Source organism: Grampus griseus (assembly GCF_964374135.1).
Source record: "Grampus griseus genome assembly, chromosome: 8".
Classification (NCBI taxonomy): domain Eukaryota; kingdom Metazoa; phylum Chordata; class Mammalia; order Artiodactyla; family Delphinidae; genus Grampus; species Grampus griseus.
In genome coordinates this window covers 1,304,962-1,332,174 of record NC_139002.1, presented here as the reverse complement: position 1 = coordinate 1,332,174, position 27,213 = coordinate 1,304,962, and the positions used below count along the sequence as shown (strand labels likewise).

Sequence of the window (27,213 nt, the reverse complement as noted above, 5' to 3'; positions counted from 1 at the left end):
CACACTCCGCCCCAGCGGCGCTGACCTCTCCGACTGGGGGAACCTGTTGTACTTCTCATGCTTCTCGTAGCTGCTGAAGTGGAAGATGCACTCGATGAAGTGCTGGAAAAACATGGCAGGGTTCCTCTTCAGCAGGAGGTGGGCCAGGCAGAACTTCCCAGTGCTGCGGAGAAGGGGACAGGGGACCGTGTGCTACCGGGAGACAGCCTCTAAGTCACACCAAGACCCTGCAACAGAGGGGACCGTGGAGAGGGTGGGCGACAGCTGCACTCCCGTCACTCGGCTCCTTGGCCCATCCTGCCCTGTGAACCCAGGTCTCACCACCAGCTCTCCCTGCAAAGCTCACAGGCCGCTGTCACTCAGCTACACCTCACATGTGGGACTCCCCCCCACCCCACCGCCAAAACCGCTCCTTCAGGCGGACCCACTGGCCACGACCACCGCGAGTGAACCTCACCCTCCCACCCCAATTGAACTCTGAACCTTCTCGAGCACCGGGATTAAGCACAAGAGGTTAGTTTGGGTCAGCAGGACAAGGATCTGCCACAGGCGGCAGCTGCTCGACCCAGGCTGCAGAGGGACACATAGGGCCCAGCGCCCACGACCCCAAAGCAGGCACACGTGGACAGGCGAGCGAACGCCCAGGCCTGGCCTCCGCTCGGGGGTCAACCCGAGGCAGTGGAGGCTGGCTCTGATCCGGTCACACCGGCCAGACCAATCTGTTCAAGCTCAGTGGAACTTCCACCCGACAGGAGCCCCGCCGCTCCTGGGGGGAGGAGCAGCAACAAGCACAGTCTGAGCACTTTGCTCTTGGCCTTGGGATGCGCAGGACCCCAGGAGAGCCCCTTCCCCCGATGCTCTCCTTCAAGCTAAGGATAAACTCAGTCTGTTCACAGCACACACACCCACTACGAGTCAGAGGAGGCAGGTCAGAGATCTCGACAGTGACGTGACCTGCTGCCAACAGCAACCCTCCAACTGTTCACCCTGACACCCTGCAACCACAGAACAGCGAAAACTCTACCTACCAAAGGGAGTTCCCTGGGGAGGAGGCCTGAGCGCTGTTAAGCGCCCTCAGTCCACTCCACACAAACCTGCTCAGCCTCTGAAAGCAGGCTGGAGGCGGAGGCCACAGGGTCAGAGGAGGGGCTTTCCTGACAGGGTCACTCTGCTAAACCAGCAGTGACCACGAATGGAGAAAACCACTAAACAAGCAAAAACATCCCCAAGAAACAACGTGGCTTCACCCCTGAGGTATCCGATGACAGTTAACCCTTCAAGGGTTTTCGCAGCTGCCAGACTTGGAAGTCATTCCTATGAATACGTACAACCAGACAGAATCCAGCGATGCTTCTGCGAGAAGACGGGCTGCTTTAGGCTTCCATTTGATGTCACATGCTCATCTACTCACTTTAGGTCAAGAACATGTACAGGTGGTGACTGATGGGCAAGCACCCTGGTGAATAACCAGCTTAAACAACTGTACAAATAAATTCCACAGTTTAGGGAATTCCCTGGTGGCACAGTGGTTAAGAATCCACCTGCCAATGCAGGGGACACGGGTTCAAGCCCTGGTGTGGGCTTGAAGCCCTGGGCAGGCTGCTGGTGAGAAACCACATCCTCCACCAGGCTCACACGAGGCTCAGCCTTTCTTCTGGACGCTCCTGCCACGCACCTGTTTTGACCACTCGGTAAGTACTTCCTGGTTTTCTCCATTCCAAACCCCAACATCGCTGCTATGGTCTGAATCCCAGTTTGTATCCCCCCGAATTCCCATGTTGGAAACCGAGCCCCCGAGGGGGTGGTATTAGGAGAAGGGCCTTTGGGAGGTGACTGGGTCACGAGGGCAGAGCTCTCACCGACGGGGTGAGCATCTTATAAACGAAGCCCGAGTCCCTCCTTCCCTTCTGCCCCGTGAAGACACGGTGCCGTGAGGACAGGGTGAGAGGTCTGCTCTCTGGAAGCGCCTCACCTCACACTCTCCACCTCCAAATGCAGAGGGGCAGTTCCTGCTGTTTATCGGCTGCCCAGTCTGTGGGACTTGTTCTAACAGCCCAAAAGGCCTGGGACAATCTCTCAGAGCCATTTCAGTATCCACACAGCCTCCTGGTCCCCCAGCTTCATCGACTCAGGGACCGCCCCCCACCAGGACTGTGTGTCACAACATCAGAGCCCCCACTTCTGAGGTCGGACAACCCACCCTCACCTGCCGACCCATGAAGCTTTCTGACTCCCTCATCCCCTCACGTGTCCTGCAGGGAGCCCTCTGGATCCTCAATTCCTCCTTTTTCTCCCAAACCAAGCCATCTCTGCCTTACTTCCTTCTCTATCTCCATGGCCCGTCACTGTAGTCACCATCTTGCCCTAAACCCCTCCGGCCCCTGCCTTCTTGCATGCCCAGAGCATCTGCCCAGCTCCCCTGAAACAGCCCACCAGCCACCTGGCCATCACCCAGACTGCTGTGCTACACGGGCACCACCTAGTGGACAGACGAGGAAACAGGTCATATAATTTTGTAGCCCTCATATTGGGGGTTTACAGGACCCATTAAAAATGTTGTGCAAGAAAACCATAATTCGAAAAGATACATGCACCCCAATGTTCACTGCAGCACTAGTCACAATAGCCAAGACATGGAAGCAACCCACATGTCCATGGACAGAGCAATGGACGAAGATGTGGTACGTATATACAATGGAATATTACTCAGCCATGAAAAAGAATGAAATAACGCTATTTGCAGCAACACGGATGGACCTAGAGATTGTCATACTGACTGAAGTAAGCCAGACAGAGAAAGACAAATATCATGATATCACTTACAGGTGGAACCAAAAAAAATGGTACAAATGAATTTATTTACAAAACCGAAAGAGTCACAGATGTAGAAAACAAACTTATGGTTACCAAGGGGGAAAACGAGGGGAGGGGTAAACTGGGAGATTGGGCTTGACATACACATACTACTATATATAAAATAGATAACTATTAAGGATCTGTATAGCACAGGAACTCTACTCAATACTCTCTAATGACCTACAGGGGAAAAGAATCTAAAAAAGAGTGGATATACGTATATGTATAACTGATTCACTTTGCTGTACAGCAGAAACTAACACAACATTGTAAATCAACTATACTCCAATAAAAATTAATTTTAAAAAACGTCATGCAATTTTGTTCATGCCAGAATTGCCAGGAAATCTACCACCTGGACCAAAAATAAATTCACAGGGCTCTGCCGCTATAGTCTCTTGGGAAGAGCTGTCTTAGCAGATACATATGGAAAAATTAAGGTGTTTAAAGTAAGCAGATAGGCCTGACCTTTGGCCTAAAAATAGAGGACAGATTTAGTTTTTCAAACCTTTTCAAATCATGCTCCACATTTTTACCATGGTTCAAACAAATCCAGATCGCAAGGATAAAATGGAAAGATTTAAGGGGGAGGGAGAAAATGTTACCAGAAGTACTGGTTTTCTCACTACAGTGGAGATGTCTGCCTGTCCTAGTTTCCTTCTGACTCATGCTCTCATCACCTGTGGAACAGGCCCTGCATGTGGTCTACGGAGCGAACAAGGCTGTAACATACACGTGGAGGAGCTGACGCAAGGGGAAGACACCAACGTGCAGGTTAAACACCCACCCTCCCCTCCCGGGTGTGTCCTCCCAAAGCCCCCCAGCACTGGTGCTCCTGCCTGCTCCTGGGCCGCACGTGGCACACGGGCTGCAGGGCCGGCCTGGGGCAGAGGGGGAAGGTGAGAGGGCACGGCATAGCTGCCCCATCTCTTTCCCAATTATACACAGAAAAAGAAAGCATAGCAGCCTTAGCTTTTTCCTCTCTGACTCTAGACGTGCTAATTAGGATGTTAACCTTCTACCAGTTTACTATGTAAAATGTTTCTCCTTGGAAAAACATACCCAAAGGAAACCGAACAGAAATCCTTCCATGGGACTAGAATAAACCACTGGTGACCATATTTAGAACCAGAGGAACCCATTACTATATGCTATTTATAGTTAATGAATCTGTAAAGACCTCTTCCCAACTGTGGTAGCTTCTGCCATGCATTCAACATTCTATTTTCCAACTGCAGACTTGCTTTAGAAAGAATTACTCATGTAATATAATCAAGGTTAGCAAATTCTGTGAGATCATGTCTAAACCCCTTGAAAATAAATCTTTAATTATAGAAGGGGAAGAATTAACAGTGGCAAGGCAGTCCCCCTGCCTTCCAATTCTTGGGAAACACCCATTTCCAAGGAGCCTTGTAAACTATATGATTTCACACTGCAATTCTGTGTTAATCCCTAGAATTTCTTCCTTACAGTTTCTGCACTTAGAAGAAAGTCTGAACTCTTACTGTACTGGCCTAGAAGTCAACAGTTACTGGCTTCTGCTCTGACAGCTGACCACAACAGAGGCTCACACTGCTCTTCACTCCTCCGTTTGGAAGAACAAAGTGTCAGCAAATGTGGTCAGTGCTGGGATTATTCGATGGTCAATCTGGACAAGGGCTTCTTTGTTTTTTGTTTTTAAACTTATGTGAAAACTAAAGCTTTGTTACACAGCTTAGCATTTTAAAAATCGGCTAATTTTCCGGCAACTGCCGAAGGTTCACTAAATCCTAAATAACACAACTCTAAACCAGTTTTAAAGAAAAAGAGATCTTTTCCAGAAACTAGGCCAATCACTCGGCTGGCTGGCGTGAGGAAAAAGACTCACCTGGCGATGTCTGGGTGCGGGTCCACCAGCGTGCTGACGAACCGGAAGAACAGGGAGCCCTTCCACTTCACGAAGTCCTCCTGCTCGAGAGAACAAAGGCTCACGCTTACAGGGGCCTCAGCACACAGCCCTCTGTCCCTGGGGCCACGGGCGCTCACATGGGAGAGTGTGGGCAGGAGAGCCCGACCGTGACTCAGTGCCCCTGCAGGCGGGGAGGCGGCTGCACCCCGCACGAGACAGTGAGGGCATGGACGCATCAGAACAGACACACAACTCACTTAAAGATCAAATAGCATTTTCCCCTCACATCAGGCTACACACGCGCTCTCGAGCTCTGTCCACGCAGACGTGTCTCTGCAGGCTCTGGGAGCATGTCTGCAAGGTCACTCGGGCAAGCGCAAGGGCCCTCGTTGTACAAATGATGAACGTCCGTCTGGGAACACCGACCGTTCACAGAATCGGAACCAGACCTACTCGTCTATACGTGCTTTTCTCTACGTGCTGTTTACTTGTGAAAACAAACTTCACCCTGCACAACGGGATCTCTGGACAAATACTCAGAAAGAATATTAGGAAGTATCAATCTGTTTAAACGTCTGTCCGGAACGTCAGAAGAGTGGTATGTGAAACTGCACGTGAGCAAATACCGGTGCCTCTACTACGGTGCAGCCCGACGCCTACACTGCTCAGACCCCCGAACAGGAGCAGCCGGCCCGGCGAGCCCTCATGCGCACCTGCAGGAGGTTAGTGAGCAAGAAGAGGGTCTGCTTGCGGATGAAGGGGTCCGAGTCCTTCAGACACACAGAGATGTTGGGGATGTACTTGTCCACCATGACCGTGTACCGGACGCAGAGGTCGCACAGGACGATGACGACGTTGTTGCGGACGGCCACATCCCCGCACACCTCCAGCTCCCGCACCAGGGCCGGGATGCTCTTCTTTGCAAGATCCTCGTGCTGCAAGCACAGCTTCCCTGCCACCGAGAAAGAAAGACACCCTGACTCTATTCTCATTCTCTGCCTCACATTTTCTCCAGCTGTATCCTGCTATGGATTTTACTTAATCAAAGTGAAAACATCACATCAACAATCACAAACAAAAACTCTAAGGCAGACAGACCCATACTAAATATTAAGAAGCACCATATACCCCCGGGTTTCACAAGGCAGACACTCTGAGATGTTCCCTCACTTCCTTTTAAAGTCAACATCTGAATTTTGGAGTTATCAACTTACCTGGAAAATGACGAATAATATGTAACCGATGATACTTTTTACTTTTGATTATACACATAATTGATAGAAGCTGAAAAGTTTAATAATGAACTTGAAATCTGAGCTAGGTGAATAGATAATCGTGTCATTTATTTCACTTCTTGTTCATAGTTAGAAGAAGGAAGGCTGTTGTTGAGTTTTGTGTTTTTTTTTTCTGGCCCGGGGAACATTTTGCTCTTATTTACACTTCTGAGATTTCTGAAAAATAACCATTATTACCAAAAATTCGTAACTCGCATTGAGTACACAATCACAAAGAAAATTCAAATTTTGTTTGCGAATACTGACAGAAGTCGGTCTTCTTAAGATAAACAACAGTGTGAGGTCATGGAAAGTATCAAATAAACTGTCTCTTTTTCTGTGTCAGTGTGTTAGTTTCTGCTTTATAACAAAGTGAATCAGCTATACGTATACATATATCCCCACATCCCCTCCCTCTTGCGTTTCCCTCCCACCCTCCCTATCCCAGCTCTCTAGGTCACCGCAAAGCACCAAGCTGATCTCCCTGTGCTATGTGGCTGCTTCCCACTAGCTAGCTATTTTACATTTGGTAGTGTATATACGTCCATGCCACTCTCTCACTTCATCCCAGCTTCCCCTTCCCCCTCCCCGTGTCCTCAAGTCCATTCTCTATGCCTGTGTCTTTATCCCTGTCCTGCTCCTAGATTCTTCAGAACCATTTCTTTTTTTTTTTTAGATTCCATATATATGTGTTAGCATACGCTATTTGTTTTTCTCTTTCTGACTTACTTCACTCTGTATGACGGACGCTAGGTCCATCCACCTCACTACAAATAACTCAGTTTCGTTTGTTTATGGCTGAGTAATATTCCATCGTATATACGTGCCACATCTTCTTTATCCATTCATCTGTCGATGGACACTTAAGTTGCTTCCATGTCCTGGCTATTGTAAATAGAGCTGCAATGAACATTGAGGTGCATGTGTCTTTTTTTTTTTTTTTTGCAGTACACAGGCCTCTCACTGTTGTGGCCTCTCCGGTTGCGGAGCACAGGCTCCGGACACGCAGGCCCAGCGGCCATGGCTCACGGGCCCAGCTGCTCCGCGGCATGTGGGATCTTCCCAGACCGGGGCACGAACCCGTGTCCCCTGCATCGGCAAGCGGACTCTCAACCACTGCACCACCAGGGAAGCCCGCATGTGTCTTTCTGAATTATGGTTTTCTCAGGGTATATGCCCAGGAGTGGGATTGCTGTGTTGTATGGTAGTTCTATTTTTAGATTTTTAAGGAACCTCCATACTGTTCTCCATAGTGGCTGTATCAATTTACATTCCCACCAACAGTGCAAGAGGGTTCCCTTTTCTCCACACCCTCTTCAGCATTTATTGTTTGTAGATTTTTTGATGACGGCCATTCTGACCGGTGTGAGGTGATACCTCATGGTAGTTTTGATTTGCATTTCTCTCATGATTAGTGGTGTTGAGCATCCTTTCATGTGTTTGTTGGTAATCTGTATATCTTCTTTGGAGAAATGTCTGCTTAGGTCTTCTGCCCATTTTTGGATTTTGTTTGTTTGATATTGAGCTGCATGAGCTGCTTGTAAAGTTTGGAGATTAATCCTTTGTCAGTTGCTTCATTTGCAAATATTTTCTCCCATTCTGAGGGTTGTCTTTTCAGCTTGTTTATGGTTTCCTTTGCTGTGCAAAAGCTTTGAAGTTTCATTAGGTCCCATTTGTTTATTTTTGTTTTTATTTCCATTTCTCTAGAAGGTGGGTCAAAAAGAATCTTACTGTGATTTATGTCATAGAGTGTTCTGCCTATGCTTTCCTCTAAGATAAACCATCTCTTTATGATGTGAACTGCAAACTTATTTCTTCATTCCCAGAACTCAGTGCAGTGCCTGGCATACAGCTCTTGAAGAACAGACTTCATGGTGCTACATTATGAGTATAAAAAAATCACAGGTTTGATGGTAATAAATTAAACAGGGAGTGTCCTGCAGAGCTGGGCACTCCTACAGTTACCTCCCGAGCTTACAAGCTTATAAATCACAAAGCACACGTGGAGAGGCTGCCCCGTGTCTCCTTACTCACCCAAGGTGATGACGGCATGTGCTCTGATCACAGAGGGCATGACAGAGCCCTGGAACTGGGAGATGGGCTGGGAGGATGCGGCCTCACTGCTGCCTGGGTCCGACATGGTCACTACAGGAGGGAAGAGAAGGCAGGAGAGGTCTTGCTGCACTGCTACAAGGCAAACCCAGCCCCGAAGCAGCAGGCGCGGAAGGCACGCCAAGGGCCTTACAATGCTCCGTGCTGGCAGAAGCAGCCAGGATGGACTGCATCAGCAGGAAGGCTCTCTTGTCCACTCTGGCTGGACAAAGCTGGGCTACGTCTCCTAAGGTAAAAATGTACTTCACCTGTAAAGAGAATTGGTTTTGCAGTAAGAATAAGTCAAAAGAAAAATGAACTCTAGCTAGGTTAAGGCCACGTCAGTGGAGTACTTTTTCTGTCCCCCAAATTAAATGGCTGTTTTTTTTCCCTGCAACAACACACAGCCATTGTAAAAATCCAGTCACTGCTTCAACTAGGGTGACTGTATAGGTTTATCATCTGTATCTAGATACTCCTGCAAGTCAAAGGGGTGCTATGACAACAGAGTGTACCTCGGTGCTTCTGGGTAAGTGGGGACACGAAACAGCTGACTTACAATCCTGCCACCCACAGACACCATCCTTGTTTTTCTGTATGACTTTCTTTTCAAAGTATTTTTATAGTCACAGGGCTTCCTGTTTGCTTTTCTCACACTTGCCAGTCACAGTAGGTTGAAGTTCGTGATTCTAAATTTCAGTATCAGGCATCCTTTCATGTCAATATATACGATCAATATGTTTAATGACTACATAAATATGTTAAAAACTCTGAATGTCATCAAGGTTGACCGCACTATTACTATACATTTATGTTGACATAATCCCTTCCTGTTTGCATCAGCTCTGATGGACACCTTTGCGTCCTGGGACAGTGTTCTGCCTCCTCAGAGGGGAAGTGCGGGGTGAGAGGGCATATAGCCTGTTGCACGCTTTAAACTCACTTCCAAACTGTCCTCCTGCTTAGCTTACTAGTAAGACTCCTACCAAAACTTGTGAGAATTTGCTTCCTCAAGCCACCACTACTGTGTCTTTATTAAGGACCTTCAGCTGAACAGTTAAGTAATACTTATTTTTTTAATCGTAAAAATACAAGGGTGATGCTAAATAAACAGTAAAATGTTGAATAAAGGCTTTTTAAGAGTAAAAAAGCTAATAATAAGGATGTGTGTGTTTAAAAAGAACTGAACACACTGTATCTCAGTGGATTAGCGGCACATTTGAATTATAGTTAAAGAAGAGTGAAATAAACAATATATATAGGGCAAACTTCTCCATATATTTTGACCAAAGGGTAAATTTTGGTGACATATTTAACAGGGAAAAAAAAAATCTTAGCGGGGAAAACTCACTGGTCATAATAAGCGTTTTTCTTAGACTGGGTAGGGAATCCCAGACAAATTAGCGGAGCAAGACCCTCCAGAGAAACCCTGGGTCGGGACCACTCTAAACATTGCGATCTCTGACCCAAAACATCTGGGATCTTGGTGATCAGGATATTTTTATTACTGAACTGGGTCCGTATTAATGCCTTGGCACAAAGGGTCTTCTCCTCCAACAAATCTAAACACGGCCATCAATCCCCAGGTCCAAGTGCGAGGGGCCAAAGCAGGAATTGAACACAGAAGGGAAGTGCTCTACTAATTTTCAAACAGACAAGGAAAATGACCAGTTTTGGCGAAATGATGGACTAGTCTGAAGGGCATCAAAAAGCAGCTCATTTTTGTCCTTATGGGACAGTGTCAGATGCTGGAATCAGAATCACCACGTTTTGTTGACAGTCAGCTACTTGAACCAGAAAGCGGGCCCCGCGTTCACCGGCTCAAAGGCACCTCTTCACGGCACCATTTCTAAAGCAGGGTGCATGCCACACGCTCTCACTGCTCCCAGGGCAGCAGCTTCTCCAGCTCTCAAATATTCCATTTGTTTTAGACATGACCTGGGAGCTGCTCTATAGTCTGATATTCAAACAGCTTGCCAGACACATTAGACAATTAAAAAAAAAAAAATCAAACCAACAAGCCAAAAGAACAAAGAGGATGCTCACTTTACTCTTTTCTCACCTTATTACTTCTGAGCTCACAACACACACTGTGTTTTCCCTGTTGGATCAGGAATCTCACACAACCCAACTGGGAGAAGGATTTACCATCATTTTCCCCCAGATGATAAGTATGGGAGAGAAAAATGAATAGGTCACCGATAAAACATTCTAAAAAAACAAGTAAGCCCCAGGCTAGGAAAATCCTTTTCTTGCTAAGAGTATTGAAAACGCACCTCACAAAGCCGTCTACAGGCCCAGCCGACACAAGCAGGAGAGGAGGACGCCAAGAGCAGCAGCTACTCACCGCCAGGTCTTCGTTCATCCTCCCGGTCCCGTCCTCCTTCAGAACTATGTCAGAGAGGCAGCGCACACAGGCAGAGAGCACGTCCCCGCACGCCTGCACCAGTAGTCCCTGCGGCAAGTCAAAGGCCATCTCTGAAGGGCACCGTGCGTCCATCAGACTGCCCGCGACACACAACTTGCTCACAAGAAACTCTATGGCCTTCAAATGCATAAACCGCAAGCCATGGAAACCCCAGCCATCATGCTTTTGCATCTTTGCTCTTTTAGCAATCTCGCAATGCAAACTGGCTAAGTAGAATTCACGAAGAACACTTATGTATGTTCTTTGTAATATACTATATTTACTACAAACATATATATTTATGTATTATCTTTCTTTCTATTGTTACATTTGCCCTATAAGAGGGAAAGACATCTATTTAGGAAGATCTACTGCCCTAATTTATAAGAGATCTGTAATAGGAGTGCTCCCCCAATAGAGAAAAACATTGCAATTCTTCTGGCATATGTAGATGATGAATTAACTACTGTAATAAAGAGTATATTTTAAAAACACATAGAATAAAAAAGAACAGTTTTTACCCTCCTGAAATGTATTTATTAGAGAGAAGTTTTCAGAGTCTCTTATTAGTTAAAGTGACCTCAAGGGGGTCCCACCTCCGGCCCACACATCTCACCACGCTTATGGGCCAAGTGAGGAGCTCGGTCACACCCTATAACCCGGAAGCCACTTTTCCCAGGAGGCCGTCCCTACACACCCAGGCTGAGCTGAGTGGCTCCGCCCCAGGACCGCCATGTTACCAGACACTCGGTTCTGTTTCAGGAATTATTCTAAGACGTTGGGATTACAGGTTAATGTGTAGGTCTCCCACACTATGCGGCAGGTGCCTTAGGAAGGGGCAGTGTGAACCACACCCCAGGGAGTGCCCAGCAGCAATACCACAAGACGGTACTCTAAGTTTGCCAAATTGCTGGCAAACCACCATCACGATCCAGACATTTGTAGTCTGATTCAGCCTAAAATGTGTCAAAGCTATTGTCTTTATTAACGTTTTACAAAATGACTGCACTTAAGATGTTAAGAGACTGCACAACCTGGAGCTTCTGAAATGCACGTGCTCTGTCCCAGCCTGGCTGAGTCCTTTAGGCCCAGCACCCGGCTGCTAGTGAGAGGAAGACCTCAGAGTCTGGGCGAGCCGCCAGCCAGCCCGCCCTGGGCTCTCTCCATGCAGGGGCTCCTGTCACGCTTCCAGTGTGACTCCCACTAACCAGAGAGACGTGTCCAGAGGCAAGTCTGTCCAGTCTAGGCAGACCTCAGTACAGTTTTTCTTCAGTTGGGCAAAATCTGTCTCCTTGCAATTTCCACCCACTGGTCGAAATCAGTGCTCTGTGACGCCAAATAAATCCAGTTCTCTGTCCTTTGGGTCCTTCATTCATGTGTATTAAGCCAGGCAGCCGGCCTCCCCACACTTCCTTCTCCAGCTAAACACGCCAGGCCCTCAGCGCTCCCAGCCAGCCTGCTCTGTCACCCTGCTGACTGCTCTCCTTGGATACATCCATCTGGTCTCATCCACGTTCTCTGAATGGCTGTCACTGAGACAGAATGGCAGTACGTGGCCTTAGAATCGAGTGTACAGACAGCAGGACGAGCACCTGTTCCAGACACGATCTCTACTCCCACAGTCCACACCTGCACCCACTTCTTCAACGACAGCCTCAGAATGCTATGAGCTCACACCAAGCTTGCAGAGAGCAACGATGCCCAAAGACCAAGCCTCTCACACGTGCTGCTGTTGAGCTACATCTTGATGGTCTATTCTTTGGGTAACTTGTTTTTCTCCGTAAAATACAGGACATTCATTTACAGATAAAAGAAGCACAAGTACGTTTCTGGTCACTTGGATGTAAAGTATCCTGAGATTCTGGGAAGTCTCAGGGCCTTAGTCCACTGCCCACCACCAAGGGAGGTGGTCTTGGCAAAGCTAACACCCTGCTCTTCTCCTAACGCAGCAGTGAGTTCCTCTCCCTTCTGGGTCTCAGTTTCTATGTTTGATGACAACTCAGCCTTCCCCACAGACTAACAATGACACAACTTACTGTTCTAATGACTGTGGCCGGTGGTGGGCAGACATTTAGTCTTTACGGCCCTGGCTCCCCGCAATGCAGACCCTCTCCAGCCAGTGCTGGGGAGCCACACAGCCCCAGGAAGCGGGGCCCGTGGTGCAGGCCTGGCTCCGCACTAACAAGCGACATGCCGCAGACACTTGGGGGACAGCGCCCTCACATTCTGCCACAGAACCTTCATTCTTTCCTACAGCGTTTGTTCCTCATCTTCTTTTGTTTTGTTTTTACCTGTTTTCTGCTATTCAAATATGCTCCCTACTTAGGTAATGTTCCTTATTTAAAAGTTTTTCACACACTTTCTTCGATCAGAGATAAACAGAAAATCAAATAAAGCAAGTATCCTCTTCACCAAAAAGTGCCAAAAGGTTTATGCCAGGAAAACACCAGACACAGAAAGAGCTGGGCATTTTTAATTAACTAAATTTCAACCTGCTTTAAGTCCTAAGCAAAAAAGTTACAGTATATTGTCTTACTACAATGGTTAACTTATCAGGAAAGGACTTTTTAAAAAGAACTTATACAAGAAAATGAAGCTTAGGAAGGTGGCAAGTAGCTCAGACGAAGCAATAATGTTTTTATTCTGGGAGATTTAAATATATTTCAGCAATTATTTAATTTTTGACTTCTAAAATCATTATTAATAACCCCCAGTCCGAAAATTTTTCATTATGATTAGCACTGTCTAGGAGTATATTTCATGATAAAAACTGAATACATGGTAGTAAGATAATTTATCATTAGAGATACTTAAATGGATAGCTTTGGGGGAGTCAAAGTAACCCTCTGTGTCACACAGAACGCTGGTTTGGAGTTGTGATGATGAATCCACAGAGAATGTCAGCAGGAGGCTCTGGGAACTCTGGGGACAAGAGATACTAGGGTGACAGGATGATGACTAATCAGAAATCTTCTGGTCTGGAGGGAAGCCGTGACTAGGAGGAAACCGCTTACACATCCTTGGAGTGAGGGAGGAGGGTCTAACAGGCTATTGTGAGCACCGAGGTTACGATGATTAAGACAACCTTGTAGATTCGATCCTGGAAACAGGTGTCCCGCCAGGTGTGCTTCCTAGAAGACACTGGTACTCAGAACCAAGGAGGTGACCTCCTAAAGGAGCTGTGTGTCTTCAGCAGCCAAGATCTTCTTGGGGACTGTCAACTGCTTGTCACGTAGGTGCTTCCTTGGAGAACTAACTGCTGGGGACCACCCACCCTTCCATGTTCTCCGCGGAGAACACGCCCCCAGCTTCAAGGCAGAGCTTTATGTCTACGTACAGACAAATGACAGACACACCCAGGAGAGTCTGTAGCGTACCTGCTCCTCCGCTGGCGTCTCTGCAGATGCTCTACAGAGTCTTTGCAAAGTATCAACAGCTGGGCTGATCAACTTTGGTGACCACCAGAATCCATTCAGCTTACTTTTGATAACATCTAAAAAAGAGAGTTAATTCCCTTGAAGTTTAACTCTTAAAAATATATATAAAGTGAGAGGCAAAGCCTTTTCACGATTCTCCGGTAGACACTCACCTGTCACCTTGTTCCGGGTGCTCTGAGGAAGATGCTTTGCAATATGCCCGATAACACAGAGGATGTGCCCTAAGGTGTCTGCATTGGGGTCCTGCTGCCTGTGGAAAGGGCAGAAGAAATATCAGTATAGAACCAAAGTAAAAATTGCTGCCAACAAAATACTTTTCTTCTGGATTACCAGTACTGGAGGAAGTAGGGTAACATGGTTTAGGAGTCGAGTTGGGGAGCATTAAGGCACTTAATGTACTTGGACAATCAAAGCCTAAAAGTGATTCTTTTTTTCATGTTTGTTTTTACGCCAGAATTTAAAGAAAAGATCTGTGTATATTAACAGCTATGAAAGAGCCCACTTCCTTAAGACATGAGCTTTGTTTCCAAGACTCTCTCGTGTCTGGTGGCAGCTAAATCACAAGCATGCGAACCTGCTTATTTTCTCCCAGGACTTTATGATTTGGGTGTAGTCCAGCGTGGGTGACGAGCCAGCAACCTTGGAGAGCAGCATCCAGGCCGGGGCAGAGTGCTCCTTGCCAGTGTGGGAGAGCACATTGTTTACAAAAGTGGAGGAGAACTTATCTTTCTTGGACCAGACATGAAAAGCCTTATCTAAATAGCGGCTGGAAAAAAAGATGAGAAAGCAGAATTGTAACTGTAAATACACAAAACTGTTCAGACCTGCCCCTCGGTGAAGGGTATCAACTTCTGCTCTAGGATTCTGGCACATAAAACATGTAAACAGAGGTTCCTGGCTAGTGGCTCATCTGATAGCAAACTAGGTATCTTTCTAATTATTATTACACTGAATAAGGTATATTTACCCCTCCCCTGCCCATAAAGTATTTATTTTTAAAGAAAATGATAAAATTTCATAATTCACTTGAGACCCTCTAAAATTTCTATGCAAACATATGGGGTAAGTTACCAATAACAGGTACATCCAGAGTCTACAGGGTTTTAGTGACAAAAAAATGTAGACATTGTCCTTTTTTCAATGGAAGGATTGGAGAGAAATGACATCCTAGCATTTAAATATGGTGATATTAAATAAGCTCGACTTTGCTATGACCTGCCAATACCACTCAGAAATACATATATCAAACTTTTCTAAAATAAAAAATGCTTCTGATGTATTAAAGTGTTTGTGTGATGTCATTGCTATTTTTAAACCATTTCTTATTTTACTTTTTCCTATAGCACTGAATGACATCATATGACTCATGAGACAAATGCAGTATTATATATTTAAGTGGAGAGACAAATACATTCCTTCCCCCAATTAATTTCTTCTACTGCTAGGCATACACACACACTCAGATTAGCAAGGCTTTCTCATTAAATGAAAAAAAGAATTCTCAAAGCACACAGAAGGCAACTATAAGAAAATAAACACATCTACACACAATAAGCATATGCATATAAATGAATGGTTTTATTAATAAATTAGCTTTTGGTTAAAAATCCATCTAGAGTTTTACTGCAAACGACTAACATTATTTATATGTGACTGCTATCCAAAAGCAAGATACGTGAAATCAACAAATATTTAAAAGTTTATGTACAAGCATCACAGAGTATTAACTGAAGTTTACTGCAGGAAGCCCACAGAATGACAAAACATCCTCTGAACTTCCAGGTCTGAGACCTCAAATCTGGCTCCTCTCTGACCACGCACACCCTCCACATGGGCTGGGCCGTCCCCAAAGCCTCCCAACTGGACCCTCCATTAGCCACACTGCCCATCACAAGCAGGGGATGGCGCACCACTCAGAATGCGGTTCAGCAAACACCACCTGGTTTCCTGAAAAGCACTGCCGACGTCTATCCTAATATCAAACCAAAGCAACACCCCTCAGTGCCCATCTCAGCGCCCCCTGCTGGACAGAACTGACCACGCTCTCCCTTACACTCCAGTCGACTTGTTTGACCTTCTCACTAATTCCTTTTCTTCTAATCACACCAACTGCTGATTTTGAAGAGGTCTGTTCTTAGTCATCTTCTCTAACCTACAACCTAACTCTGGGCGATGTCCTCCATCACCAGGATCCTCGCAAGCACACACTGAAAATGGGACTCCATCCCCAGCCCTCCCTCCACCCCCCGCCCTGCCCCACCTCTGCTTTCCGGGCCTTGTTCAACAGCAACCCCACCCAGAAGCCCTTTCAGTTAGGATTCCTGGAGCGGCAGGCCTCTAAGCCTTTGCGTTGCTATTTCCTGCCTGGAGACCCTCACCATTAGGCCTGCCTGGTTACTCTCAACTCTTTCCACCTCTAGGGATGATTGAGGTCACACTACCATCAAAAGGAAGCTACCCTAAACTTAAAAGCAAGAAGAAAAGGTAAAAACCCATACTGCTCCACGTGCTCCCTGCTGGCTGCCGTGACTCCCTTTCCACTGGACTGTGGGCAACCAGAGTGGAGGGTGCAGGGCGTCCTCAGCCCTCAGAGCCCGTGCCCCCTCCCTGGCTTCCCACCGCTGGACAGCTCCTCTTCAGCCAGCTGCTTCCCCTGGACCCGGGTCGCCATGCCTTGAGCTCGAGTCATTCACCGGTGGTCTGTCCTCATACTCTGGTCACAGACACAGCCGATCCATGACACCTCCTGTGCTATGAACTCCTGGGGCCCCTGCAGCACACACCACGCATGCGCCCGTGGCTCTGCACTGGCTGCGTCCTCCACAAGAGCACCTCCCGCCCCTTGTTAACCGCCAAGGTCCAAACTCGAAGCTCACTTGTTCTGTGAAGTCTCCTGTCCTGAGCAGATCCTGGAATCCTAGTTACTTTCTGTTTATTAAAGAACTTATCACAAGAGTTTATTTATAGAACTCTATTCCACTACCTACTGTTCTCAATCCTTTTTTAAATTTGATTCCCTTGTTCAGTGGCTCTCACACTTTTTCTGCTCAGGGCCCTTTTAAACTCTTAAAAATTACTGACTGCCTCGAAGACCTTTTTTGTTCATGTGGGTTATACCTATCCATATTTGCCATACTAGAAGTTAAAACAGAAATTTAAAAATACTTATCTATTAATTTGTCAGAAATAATAATAAGCCAATTACATGTTAACATAAATAATGCAATTCCTTCCCCCAAAAAACCTGGTATCTTTCTCAAAACAAAAAAAAACTTGGTAAGAACAGTGACATTGCTTTATACTTCTGTAAATCTCCTTATGGACTGGCTTAAACAAAAGACGTGCATTCTTACATCTGATTCTCCATTCAATTTATTTCAATATCATCACATGGCTTCTGGAAACTCTAGTACTGTCAAAGAGTAAAAGTGGCAATGGCACATGACATCTTAATATTACGATAAAGGCTGTCAACTAAAAACTGCCGCTTGCCATCTGCCTCTACAAGGATGAGGTCACTGGCCATTGCAGTCCCTTGACCTTCCACACCTCCTGAGAGGAGTTCTGGGCCAAGACCAGGAATGAGGCCCTCTGTGCTCTCGGAAAACTGGCAGAACAGGCCTTCAGATAGGCAGGTATTTTCAGGGAGATTTTATGAGCCCAATTTCTTGCATCTTCTCATACCTAGAAAAGCCCTAAAATCCATTAACAGACACATCTGCTCCTCGTGACCAGCAGCAACCTTCTACCAAGATGTGTGCTTGATTGCACGTACGCCCCTCACCAAAATCACATATATACTGACCCGCCCCCCACACACCTCTTCAGAGCAGTTCCTCAGTTACAGAGAGGCTGTCTCCTGGACTACAGTCCTCAGTAAGCCCCAAATAAAACAACTCACAGCTCTCTGTGTATGTGTGTTTTTAAGAGGACAAGAAAGAGTCTAAGCTCCTGAATCCACCACACTTTGAGAACTGCTACCCCTAATTCTACCCTCTCCTTCCTAACTTCAGCAAATACGTTGTTTTCTAAATCGTGGTAATGTACATAACAAACCTTATCTTTTTAACCATTTTAAAGTACAGAGATCAGTGGCATTAAGCCCATTCGCACTGTTGTGCAACCACCCACCTCCAGAGCTTTTTCTCACCCCACACTGAGACTCTGTACCCCTTAAGCAGTTCCTCCCCACCGCCCCTTTCTGCCTCCCAGAGTCCAACTATTCTAGGGACCTCACATAAGAGGAACCATCCAATATTTGTCCTTTCGTGTCTGGCTTATTTCACTTAGCATGTTTTCAAGGTTCATCCACGTTATAGCATCTGTCAGAATTTTGTGACTTCTTAAGGCTAATATTTCATTGTGTGTATAGACCACATCTTATTTATCTCTTCACCAGTGCACGGACACCTGGATCGTTTCCACCTTTTAGCTGTTGTGGATCGTGCTGCTGTGAACATGCTGTACTGGGCAAACACTGAGCATCACTTTATGGAGAAGAAAAAGGCTAAAAGCTCTAGTGTTCATATTATGTCCTCTTTTGTGTTTCTCTCTCCCTGTTCTCTTTGTTTCCTTTTATTTCTGGAGCTCTCTCCTCCTACTTTATAAAGTGTATCCTTTCACATATTGTTTTTTTTTTTCAGAAACTTTATCCCTTTCAATCATCCTCGATATTTTCTACATACTGGTTTTCTGACTTCAAATATGCACAGGTGTTTCCCCCATCTTAAAATGAAAACAGAGAGCCTATGAAGGAAGCTATGACACATCTTAAATGCAGGTAAGTTAAAGACCTAACTATAAAGGGGAAAGAAAAAAATCAAACTTCTAGGAGATTATATGGGAAAATATGTATATGATCCTGAGGTAGGAAAAGATTTCTTTAAAAATACATTAACCATAAAGAAAACCACTGACAAACTGAACTCACCAAAACACATCATTAAGAGAGTAAAGAGGCAAATCATGGGATAGGAGAGATATCCGTAATACATACAACAATGCTTGTACATAAATATATAATGAACACTTTGGGGTGAACAAGCAAAAGAGTGACAGCCTAATTTAAAAAAAAAAAAAGGGCCAGAGACCTGGGCAGGTAATTCACAATATGAATATCTAAATGCTAATCCACCTATGAAAAGAGGCTCAACTGCATTAGTCAACATGGCAGTGCAAATTAAAACCACCAAGAAATACCAGTATTGGTCCAAAATGGACCAAAATGGCTAAAAAGGAAGACTGACAACAGGAAATGCAGGCCAAAATCTTGAGTAACTGGAACTCTCATTAAGTGCTGCAAGGAAATGTAACTTGGTCCCACCACTCTGGAAAGCTGTCTGGCAGTAACCATGAAAGATGAATAAAAGCATACTCAACAGCACTGCTCTTAGGTGTACACCCAAGAGAAATGTGTGCCAAAGATACACATGGGAATATTCACAACAGCATTATATCTCGTAATAAAAAACTGGAAACGACCCATAATCTATTAACTGTTGACTGGATAAATAAGCTGTAGCTTATTCACAAATATCATACACACAGCAATGAAAGTGAATGAGCTATAGCTGCACACAATAACTTGAATGAATCTTGTACTCCTTTGAGTAAAAGGAGTCGGACACACAAAGAATACATACCACATAATTCCACTTACATGAAGATGAAGAGTAGAGAAAACTCACACATGGTGTTAAAATCACAGTGGTCGTTCCCTTTGAGGAGGGAAGGAGAGCGATTGGAAGGAAGAGTTTTCTCAGGCTGAGCAATGTTCTATTTCTGGACGTGGGTGGTGGTTACATGGCTATATTTTTTTGATATTTATTGATCTTACAGTTTGTACGTTTTTCTATACGTTATATTTTAATATAAAAGTTAAAAAAAAGAAATGAAATAAACCTCCCAACAGTTTCTCATGAGCTAGTATACACTGGGTGTGCACAGTAAGATATCTCTAAGAAAAGCAAAAAAGTAGTTGATTCTACTGCTGGCTAAATTCCTCTCCCTTCCAGGAATTTCAGCAAGGCATATAGTTGGCAGTGATAAAATATTTAATGAGTGAATGCATTTTCAGTCAGATTTTTAACAACAAAAGGGACCTTAAGAGATCGTGTAGTGTAACCGACTCTTTTTACAAATGAGAAAACTAAGGCCCAGAGAGATGGGGTGATTTGCCAGGGCCACAGACGGTATGCTACATCTATTATTATCTATCAGTATCTATTTTTTTTTAAGTTTTATTTTATATTGGAGCATGGTTAACAATTATTAGTACCTATTATGATACTAAATCTATTATTCTTTTCATTGGATGATAATTCCTCCATAAGTACATGTAAACAAGCAGGGAGGTGTTTCTTGTATGATAAATTTAGAAAAAAAGGAAAGAAAAAGACAGCCAAGGGAGCACAAACACAAACTAGCTGCAAGATTACTGCAGTAGAGATGAAAATTGATCAGTGCAGGTGCTAACTCTTCACCGCATTGCTCACTGAACAGTGAACACCCAGCATATGTTATCAAATGGAAAAAATGCTGCAGTGTGATTAAGTCAACCGACCCAATAAAATGTCCGAAAAAGTCTAACTTGTCATACCCAGGAAGTCATCTATCATAATAACTAGTATTGTGGAAAGTTAATGTTAACATAGCAAATCCATTAATGTTTTCTACTACATATTAAGACATCAATTCGAAGCTGGAAAACACTCAGAGAAAAGCAAAGGAAGGCTTCACAAAAACTGTCACCACAAAAATGCTAAGAGATTTGAACTAGCTCAAGGGAAAAAGATCAAGATTGAGTTTTCGTATATTAAGCAATTTGGAGAGCTGATTTTCCGAGATCGACACAGGAATTTATAACGAAAGCCCTCCCATAAGGACAACCAGTTGCACACAAACGTACCCCAGTTCCTGGCTCTCTGTGCTCAGCAGTGTCAGCAGCGTCCAGGCGAGCACCTGGCTGTTGTCCCCGTAGTGGAACTGACCATGATGCCTGATGTTCTGCAGCAAGAGCTGGTCGAGACACTCCAGGGCCTTGTCCTGCACGGTGTTCTCACTGTCCATCACGGCCGGGACAATCCCCCCCAGCCAGGCCTTCTGTACCTGGACACACTGAGGCTGTGCCTGAGGAGTTGAAAGTCAGGAAGTCATAAAGACGCCTACGCTATCACAGGTCTGAACACAAATCGGGGAAGCTGTGATCGATGTTTTAGGATATGTTACAAGTAGCTGCTCACATAATTACAAATAAAACATACAGTGGAAAAAAAAATCAACATTCCAAATATACGTGAAAAACAAATTCAAGCTCCAGTAACTGTAAATCAGTAAATACTGAAATTTTAAATTTATTTATTTATTTTTGGCTGCATTGGGTCTTCGTTGCTGCACACGGGCTTCTCATTGCTGTGGCTTCTCTTGTTGCGCAGCATGGGCTCCAGAGCACAGGCCCAGTAGTTGTGACACACGGGCCTAGCTGCTCCGTTGCATGTGGGATCTTCCTGGACCAGGGATTGAACCCGTGTACCCTGCACTGGCAGGCAGATTCTTAACCACTGCGCCACCAGGGAAATCCCATACTGGAATTTTAGATTTACACAGTGATTATCTCATTATTGGTAGTGAAGCAGCACTTTTTCGTAATTCAAGATCGAGAGCAAAGAGTAAATTTTTATCCGAAGGAGTAATTAGAATAGATGCTAACAGAGAAAGTCAAAACATGCATTGCTTAATGCCTTCTATCATGAAATAAAGAAAAAAACTCACTTTTAAAATTCTTCAAAAATTAATTATTTGGCAAAAGTAAATTATATATAGGATTAGTGGATCTGCTCTTTCGGCAATATCACCTATATAGGTTTTAATGGACAAAAATTAATCTAGGCCTCTTACCTAACCAAATTTTAAAATTCACATTTCTATATGAGATTTAACCTGAAGTCAACAGAAAGCTAACCATTAGCATTCTCTAGCATTAGTCATGTTATATTTAATATGAAATGCAATCTACCAGAGGTAATGGACAGATTCCCTTCTCTTACACTGTAGAATCCTACAGTGGACTTAGGAGAGTTTCTAACAGGTATTTCATCAAGCTCAATTATTTGTAATGTAAAATACCACCCATCAGACACACGATGGCTGCATCTCACCATAAGAAGCTCCGTGAGAGACTGCAAGGCCTGCTTGCGTACAGACACAGCAAGGTCCCGACACCGGTCCTGCAGGATTGACAGCTCTTCTTTCATACCCGAGACGTCACAGTGCTTCAAAATGCTCACTAAGACCTAGAAGGTCATGTGTAACATGAAGGGGTGACTTAGGCATAATGTCAATACAAAAAGCAAAACTGCAGACAAAATACTGCCTTTTAAGTTTGTGATTCTTTCATTTTTGAGATCATAGATCCATCCCTCCTCCCACCTTTTAGAATCTGATGAAATTTAACACCTTTCTGGAGAAAACCCGACATACATTTTATACAAACAAGTACTCTGAAACAATTTCAGGGGTTTCATGAACCCTATCAAAATCCATCCATGGTCCCCAAGTTAAGAATCCTTATTCTAAAAAATGAAATTAAGGATATAAAATTGTGATTCCTAAAAAGCCAGCAACCCAGTAGGAACACGTAAGAACAGATGATCCTTCAGTTTATCTATGTAATTTACATTTAACAGGAACAAGGTGAACTAACATTAAGGGAAAAGTGAGTAATGAATATGGCCGAAGGGTTTTTAAAATAGTCTCTTGTATCTTCAAGTTGGTAGTGCTTAAAAAGAGTACATGAAAAGAATGTCCAGAAAAACTCACACCTGGAGCGCAGACTTCCTGACGTTGGTCTTCTCATCTCCGACCCTGCTCCTCAGCATCATCATGAGACCCCTTCCTGTTGAGGAAACAGCACAGTCATTACAGCCTGAGCACACCACACAATCCTGAGAACATGCTGTAATCCCAGACTGACTCATTAGCTGGTTTTAAATCATAAGAAATCAGAGCATGAAATGACATAGAAAAAGAAGAAAATTCAAATAATTAGCTACTCACAATAATGAAAAAGGTAGAGTAGTAAAATTTTATAAGGGCATAAATTCTGGAAAATTTAATTTTAAATCCAGGCTGCTAAGTCTAAAATTCTGAATGAATTATTTAGATCTCTATTCTGTTTACTACAAATGGTAAGATCTAAACCATCAGGTTTTTTACAGACTAAGTAAAACAATACATAACAGTAGCTTTAAAACCTTTCCATTAATGGTCCCTTTACACTATTATAAATTACTGAAGACTCCTAAGAGCTTTTTTAATGTGGATTATATCTTTTAATATGAATTAGAAATTTAAACTGAGAACTGTAAAAAGATTTAATAATTCATTTTAAAATAACAAGGCATTGTTATAAATGGTATATTTTTTAACTAAAAAATAACTATAGTCCAAAACAAAAAAAATTTAGTGAAAAGAATACCACTGATTTACATTTCTGCAAACTCTTTAATGTCTGGCTTAATAAAAGACAACTGGATACCCATCTCTGCTTCTATCTGCTTCTGCCTGTCTGGGACCTCTGCAATACTCCAAATTACACTTTTGAGAAAATCAGAGTGTAGAAGGTAAATAACATCTAAATATTACGAAAACTGTATTAACTTCAAGGACCCACTGAAGGAGGCTTAGGGACCCCAAACCACACTTAAAAACTGCTGAGGTACAAGAAAGAACATTAAAAAATGAAACAGAAAGGAATAAAGAAAATCAATGAAATCAAAGTAGGTTCCTTGAAAAATATCAACAAAATTAACAACATTTTCCTAGACTAAGAAAATAAGAAAGAAGTGTCAAATTGCTAAAATTAGGAATGAACGAGGGAACATTACTACTGACTTTACAGAAATAAAAAGGTTACGAACACTACGACCAATTTTATGCTAACAAATTAAGTAACCTAGATGAAATTTCTACAAAGATAAGAATTAGGGAAACTGACCTAAGAAGAAACAAAGACACACTACCCCCCATACACAAAGGGCCAGGACCAGACGGCTTTACTGGAAAAGCCTGCCAAATGTTAACAAAATCGCCAATTAACAAAAATTAATATCAACGCTTCATAAACTCTTTCAAAAAACATAATCTCTTCTGTTTCACTTTCCACCTCCCTCTGTGAAGCCAGTATTATCCTGAGAGCAAAACCAGACAAAACAGCTCAAGAGTACAACAGACCCAAATCCCTTCTGAATATAGACATAAAATCCTCAGCAAAATATTAGCAAATTAAACCTAGCAAGATACAAAAAGGATTATACGCCATGCTTGGGATTTATCCCAGGACATGGGAAAATCACTCACTGTGATATACCACCATAGAACAAAGGACAAAGGCCACGTGATCATCTCCATAGACACAGAAAAAGTATTTGCAAAATCCTACACCTATCCATGATAAAAACACTCAACAAACTCAGAACAGAAGGAAACTCCTGCACACCGATAAAAGGCCATCCTGAAAAAACTCACAGCTAACCACTCAATGGTGAAAGACGAAAAGTTTTCCCTCTAAGAACAGAAGAAAGACAAGAACCTCTACTTTCCCCACTTCTTTTCAACACCACTAGAGGTCCTAACCAGGGAAAATAGGAAAGAAAAAGAAATAAAGGCATTCAGGCTGGATAAAACAAATAACTCTATTCGCAGATGGCATGATCTGATATGTAGAAAATCCTAAGGAATCTCTCTCTCTCTCTCACACTCACACACACACACACACACACACACACACCCTTTTAAGGCTAGTAACAAATTTAACAGTGTCACAGGACACAAGATCAATCATCAAAAATCAGTTGTAAAACCTAGCAATAAATAATTCAAAACTGAAATTAAGCAAGCAATTTCATTTACAATAGCATCAAAGAGAATAAAATACTTAGGAATATGTTTAAAGAGCAAGAGTTATACACTGAAAACTATAAAAGATCATTGAAACAAATTAAAGGAGACCTAAATATAGAAAGGCACCCCTTGTTCATGGATTGGAAAACTCAGTATTTTTAAGATGGCAATACACCCCACATGGATTAAGAGGTCAATCCCCATCAAAACGCAAGCTGGCTTTTTTGCAGACGTTGACAGTTGAACCTAAAATTCATATGGAAATACAAGAGACACAGAATAGCCAAACCAAACCTGAAAAGCAAGAACAAGGATGCAGAGCCCACACTTTCTGATTTCAAAATTACTGTAAAGCAACAGTAATCAACACAGAGTGGTACCGGCATACAGATGGACAATGAAATATCAATGGAATAGAATTGAGAGTACAGAAATAAGCGCATATGCCTATGGTCAACTAATTTTTGACAAGAGTGCCAAGAGCATTCAAAGGTGAAAAAACAGTCCTTTAAACAAAGGGTGCTCCATCAATTTGATATTCACATGTGAAAGCTGGACCCCTACCTCACACCATATGCAAAAATTAACTCAAAACTGAACCAAGACAAAAATGTAAAAGCTAAAACTATAAAACTCTTAGAACACCATCAAGAAAGTGAAAAGATAACCCACAAAATGAGAAAAAGATATGTGCACATTATAGCTGATGAGGAACTTGGATGCAGAATAGATCAAGAACTTTCACCTCAAAAAGATAAGTGGGGGGCTTCCCTGGTGGCACAGTGGTTGAGACTCCGCCTGCCAATGCAGAGGACACGGGTTCGTGCCCCAGTCCAGGAGGATCCTACATGCCGCGAAGCGGCTGGGCCCGTGAGCGATGGCCGCTGAGCCTGTGCTCTGCAACGGGAGAGGCCACAACAGTGAGAGGCCCGCGTGTCGCAAAAAAAAAAAAAGATAAGTGGACATTTGGGTTGTTTCCACCTTTTTGGCTATTATGAACAATGCTCTTATGAACATTCTTGTACCAGTTTTGGGTATGAATATATTTTCATTCCTTGAGGGTGCACACTCAGGAATCATATCAGATCACGCCATCTGTGAACTGCTGAGTCATGTGGTAACTCTATGTCTAGCGTTCTGAGGAACTGCCAGACTGAATGAACACACAAAATGTGGTCTATCCATACAACGGACTATATGCAGCCGTAAAAAGGAACAGAGTACTAATACATGCTACAACACAGGTGAACCCTGAAAACGAGTGGTGGATGAAAGAAGCTATCCACAGAAGGTCACATGTTGCGGGATTCCATTTATGTGGAATGTCCAAAATAGGTGAATCCACAGAGATAGAGGCAGGGGGGAGGGGAGAATGGAGAGTGACTGCTCACAGGTATGCGGTTTCTTTTTCAGCTAATGAAACGTTTCTGGAAGTTGATTACACAATTTTATGAATAGACTAAAAACCACTGAATTCAATACACTTTAAATGGTGAATTTTATGATATGTGAATTCTCTCTCAAAACAAAACCAAAAAACACCAACAAAGGTACTTATTAGCACAGTGACTGGCATGTAGTAACTATACAAATTTTTTAAAGTATAGTTAATACCAATAATATGTCACTTTAGGGACTTCCCTGGTGGCACAGTAGTTAAGAATCCACCTGCGAATGCAGCGGACACGGGTACAATCCCTGGTCCAGGAAGATCTCACATGCCGCAGAGCAACTAAGCCCATGCACCACAACTACTGAGGCTGCGCTCTAGAGCCCACACACCACAACTATCGAGCCCACACGCCACAACTACTGAAGCCCGCACACTCTAGGGCCTGTGTGCCTAGAGCCTGTACTCTGCAACAAGAGAAGCCATTGAAACAAGAAGCCCGCGCACCGCAACGAAGAGTAGCCCCCGCTTGACACAACTAGAGAAAGCCAGCGTGCAGCAACGAAGACCCAACACAGCCCCACCCCCACCCCCCAAAAAAGTCACTTTAGTTTATCAAAAGTAAGATAGGGGACTTCCCTGGTGGCGCAGTGGTTAAGAATACACCTGCCAATGCAGGGGACACAGGCTCGAGCCCTGGTCTGGGAAGAGCCCACATGCTGTGGAACAACAAAGCCTGTGTGCCACAACTACTGAGCCTGCGCTCTAGAGCCCGCGAGCCACAACTACTGAAGCCCATGCACCTAGAGCCGATGCTTTGCAACAGGAGAAGCCACCGCAAAGAGAAGCCCGCGCACCGCAACGAAGAGTAGCCCCCACTCACTGCCAACTAGAGAAAGCCCGCATGCAGCAACGAAGACCCAATGCAGCCAAAAATAAATAAATAAAATAAACACATTTATTAAAAAAAC

At 44.0% G+C, this 27,213-nt stretch overlaps 1 protein-coding gene across 1 annotated transcript in view; it reads right to left on the bottom strand.

Annotated features, from left to right (window-relative positions):
• NCAPD3 (non-SMC condensin II complex subunit D3) overlaps positions 1–27,213 on the bottom strand; it is a 57,397-nt gene that overhangs the window by 10,084 nt on the left and 20,100 nt on the right. The window contains exons 14-25 of the mRNA XM_082661232.1: positions 22,773–22,846; positions 22,110–22,244; positions 20,861–21,081; positions 14,528–14,719; positions 14,106–14,203; positions 13,894–14,009; positions 10,457–10,564; positions 8,264–8,378; positions 8,053–8,163; positions 5,458–5,696; positions 4,724–4,803; positions 26–163 (exon numbers count right to left, since the gene is read on the bottom strand). Coding sequence (XP_082517358.1) covers positions 26–163; positions 4,724–4,803; positions 5,458–5,696; positions 8,053–8,163; positions 8,264–8,378; positions 10,457–10,564; positions 13,894–14,009; positions 14,106–14,203; positions 14,528–14,719; positions 20,861–21,081; positions 22,110–22,244; positions 22,773–22,846 — 1,627 coding nt within the window. The remainder of the gene's footprint in view (positions 1–25; positions 164–4,723; positions 4,804–5,457; positions 5,697–8,052; positions 8,164–8,263; positions 8,379–10,456; positions 10,565–13,893; positions 14,010–14,105; positions 14,204–14,527; positions 14,720–20,860; positions 21,082–22,109; positions 22,245–22,772; positions 22,847–27,213) is intronic.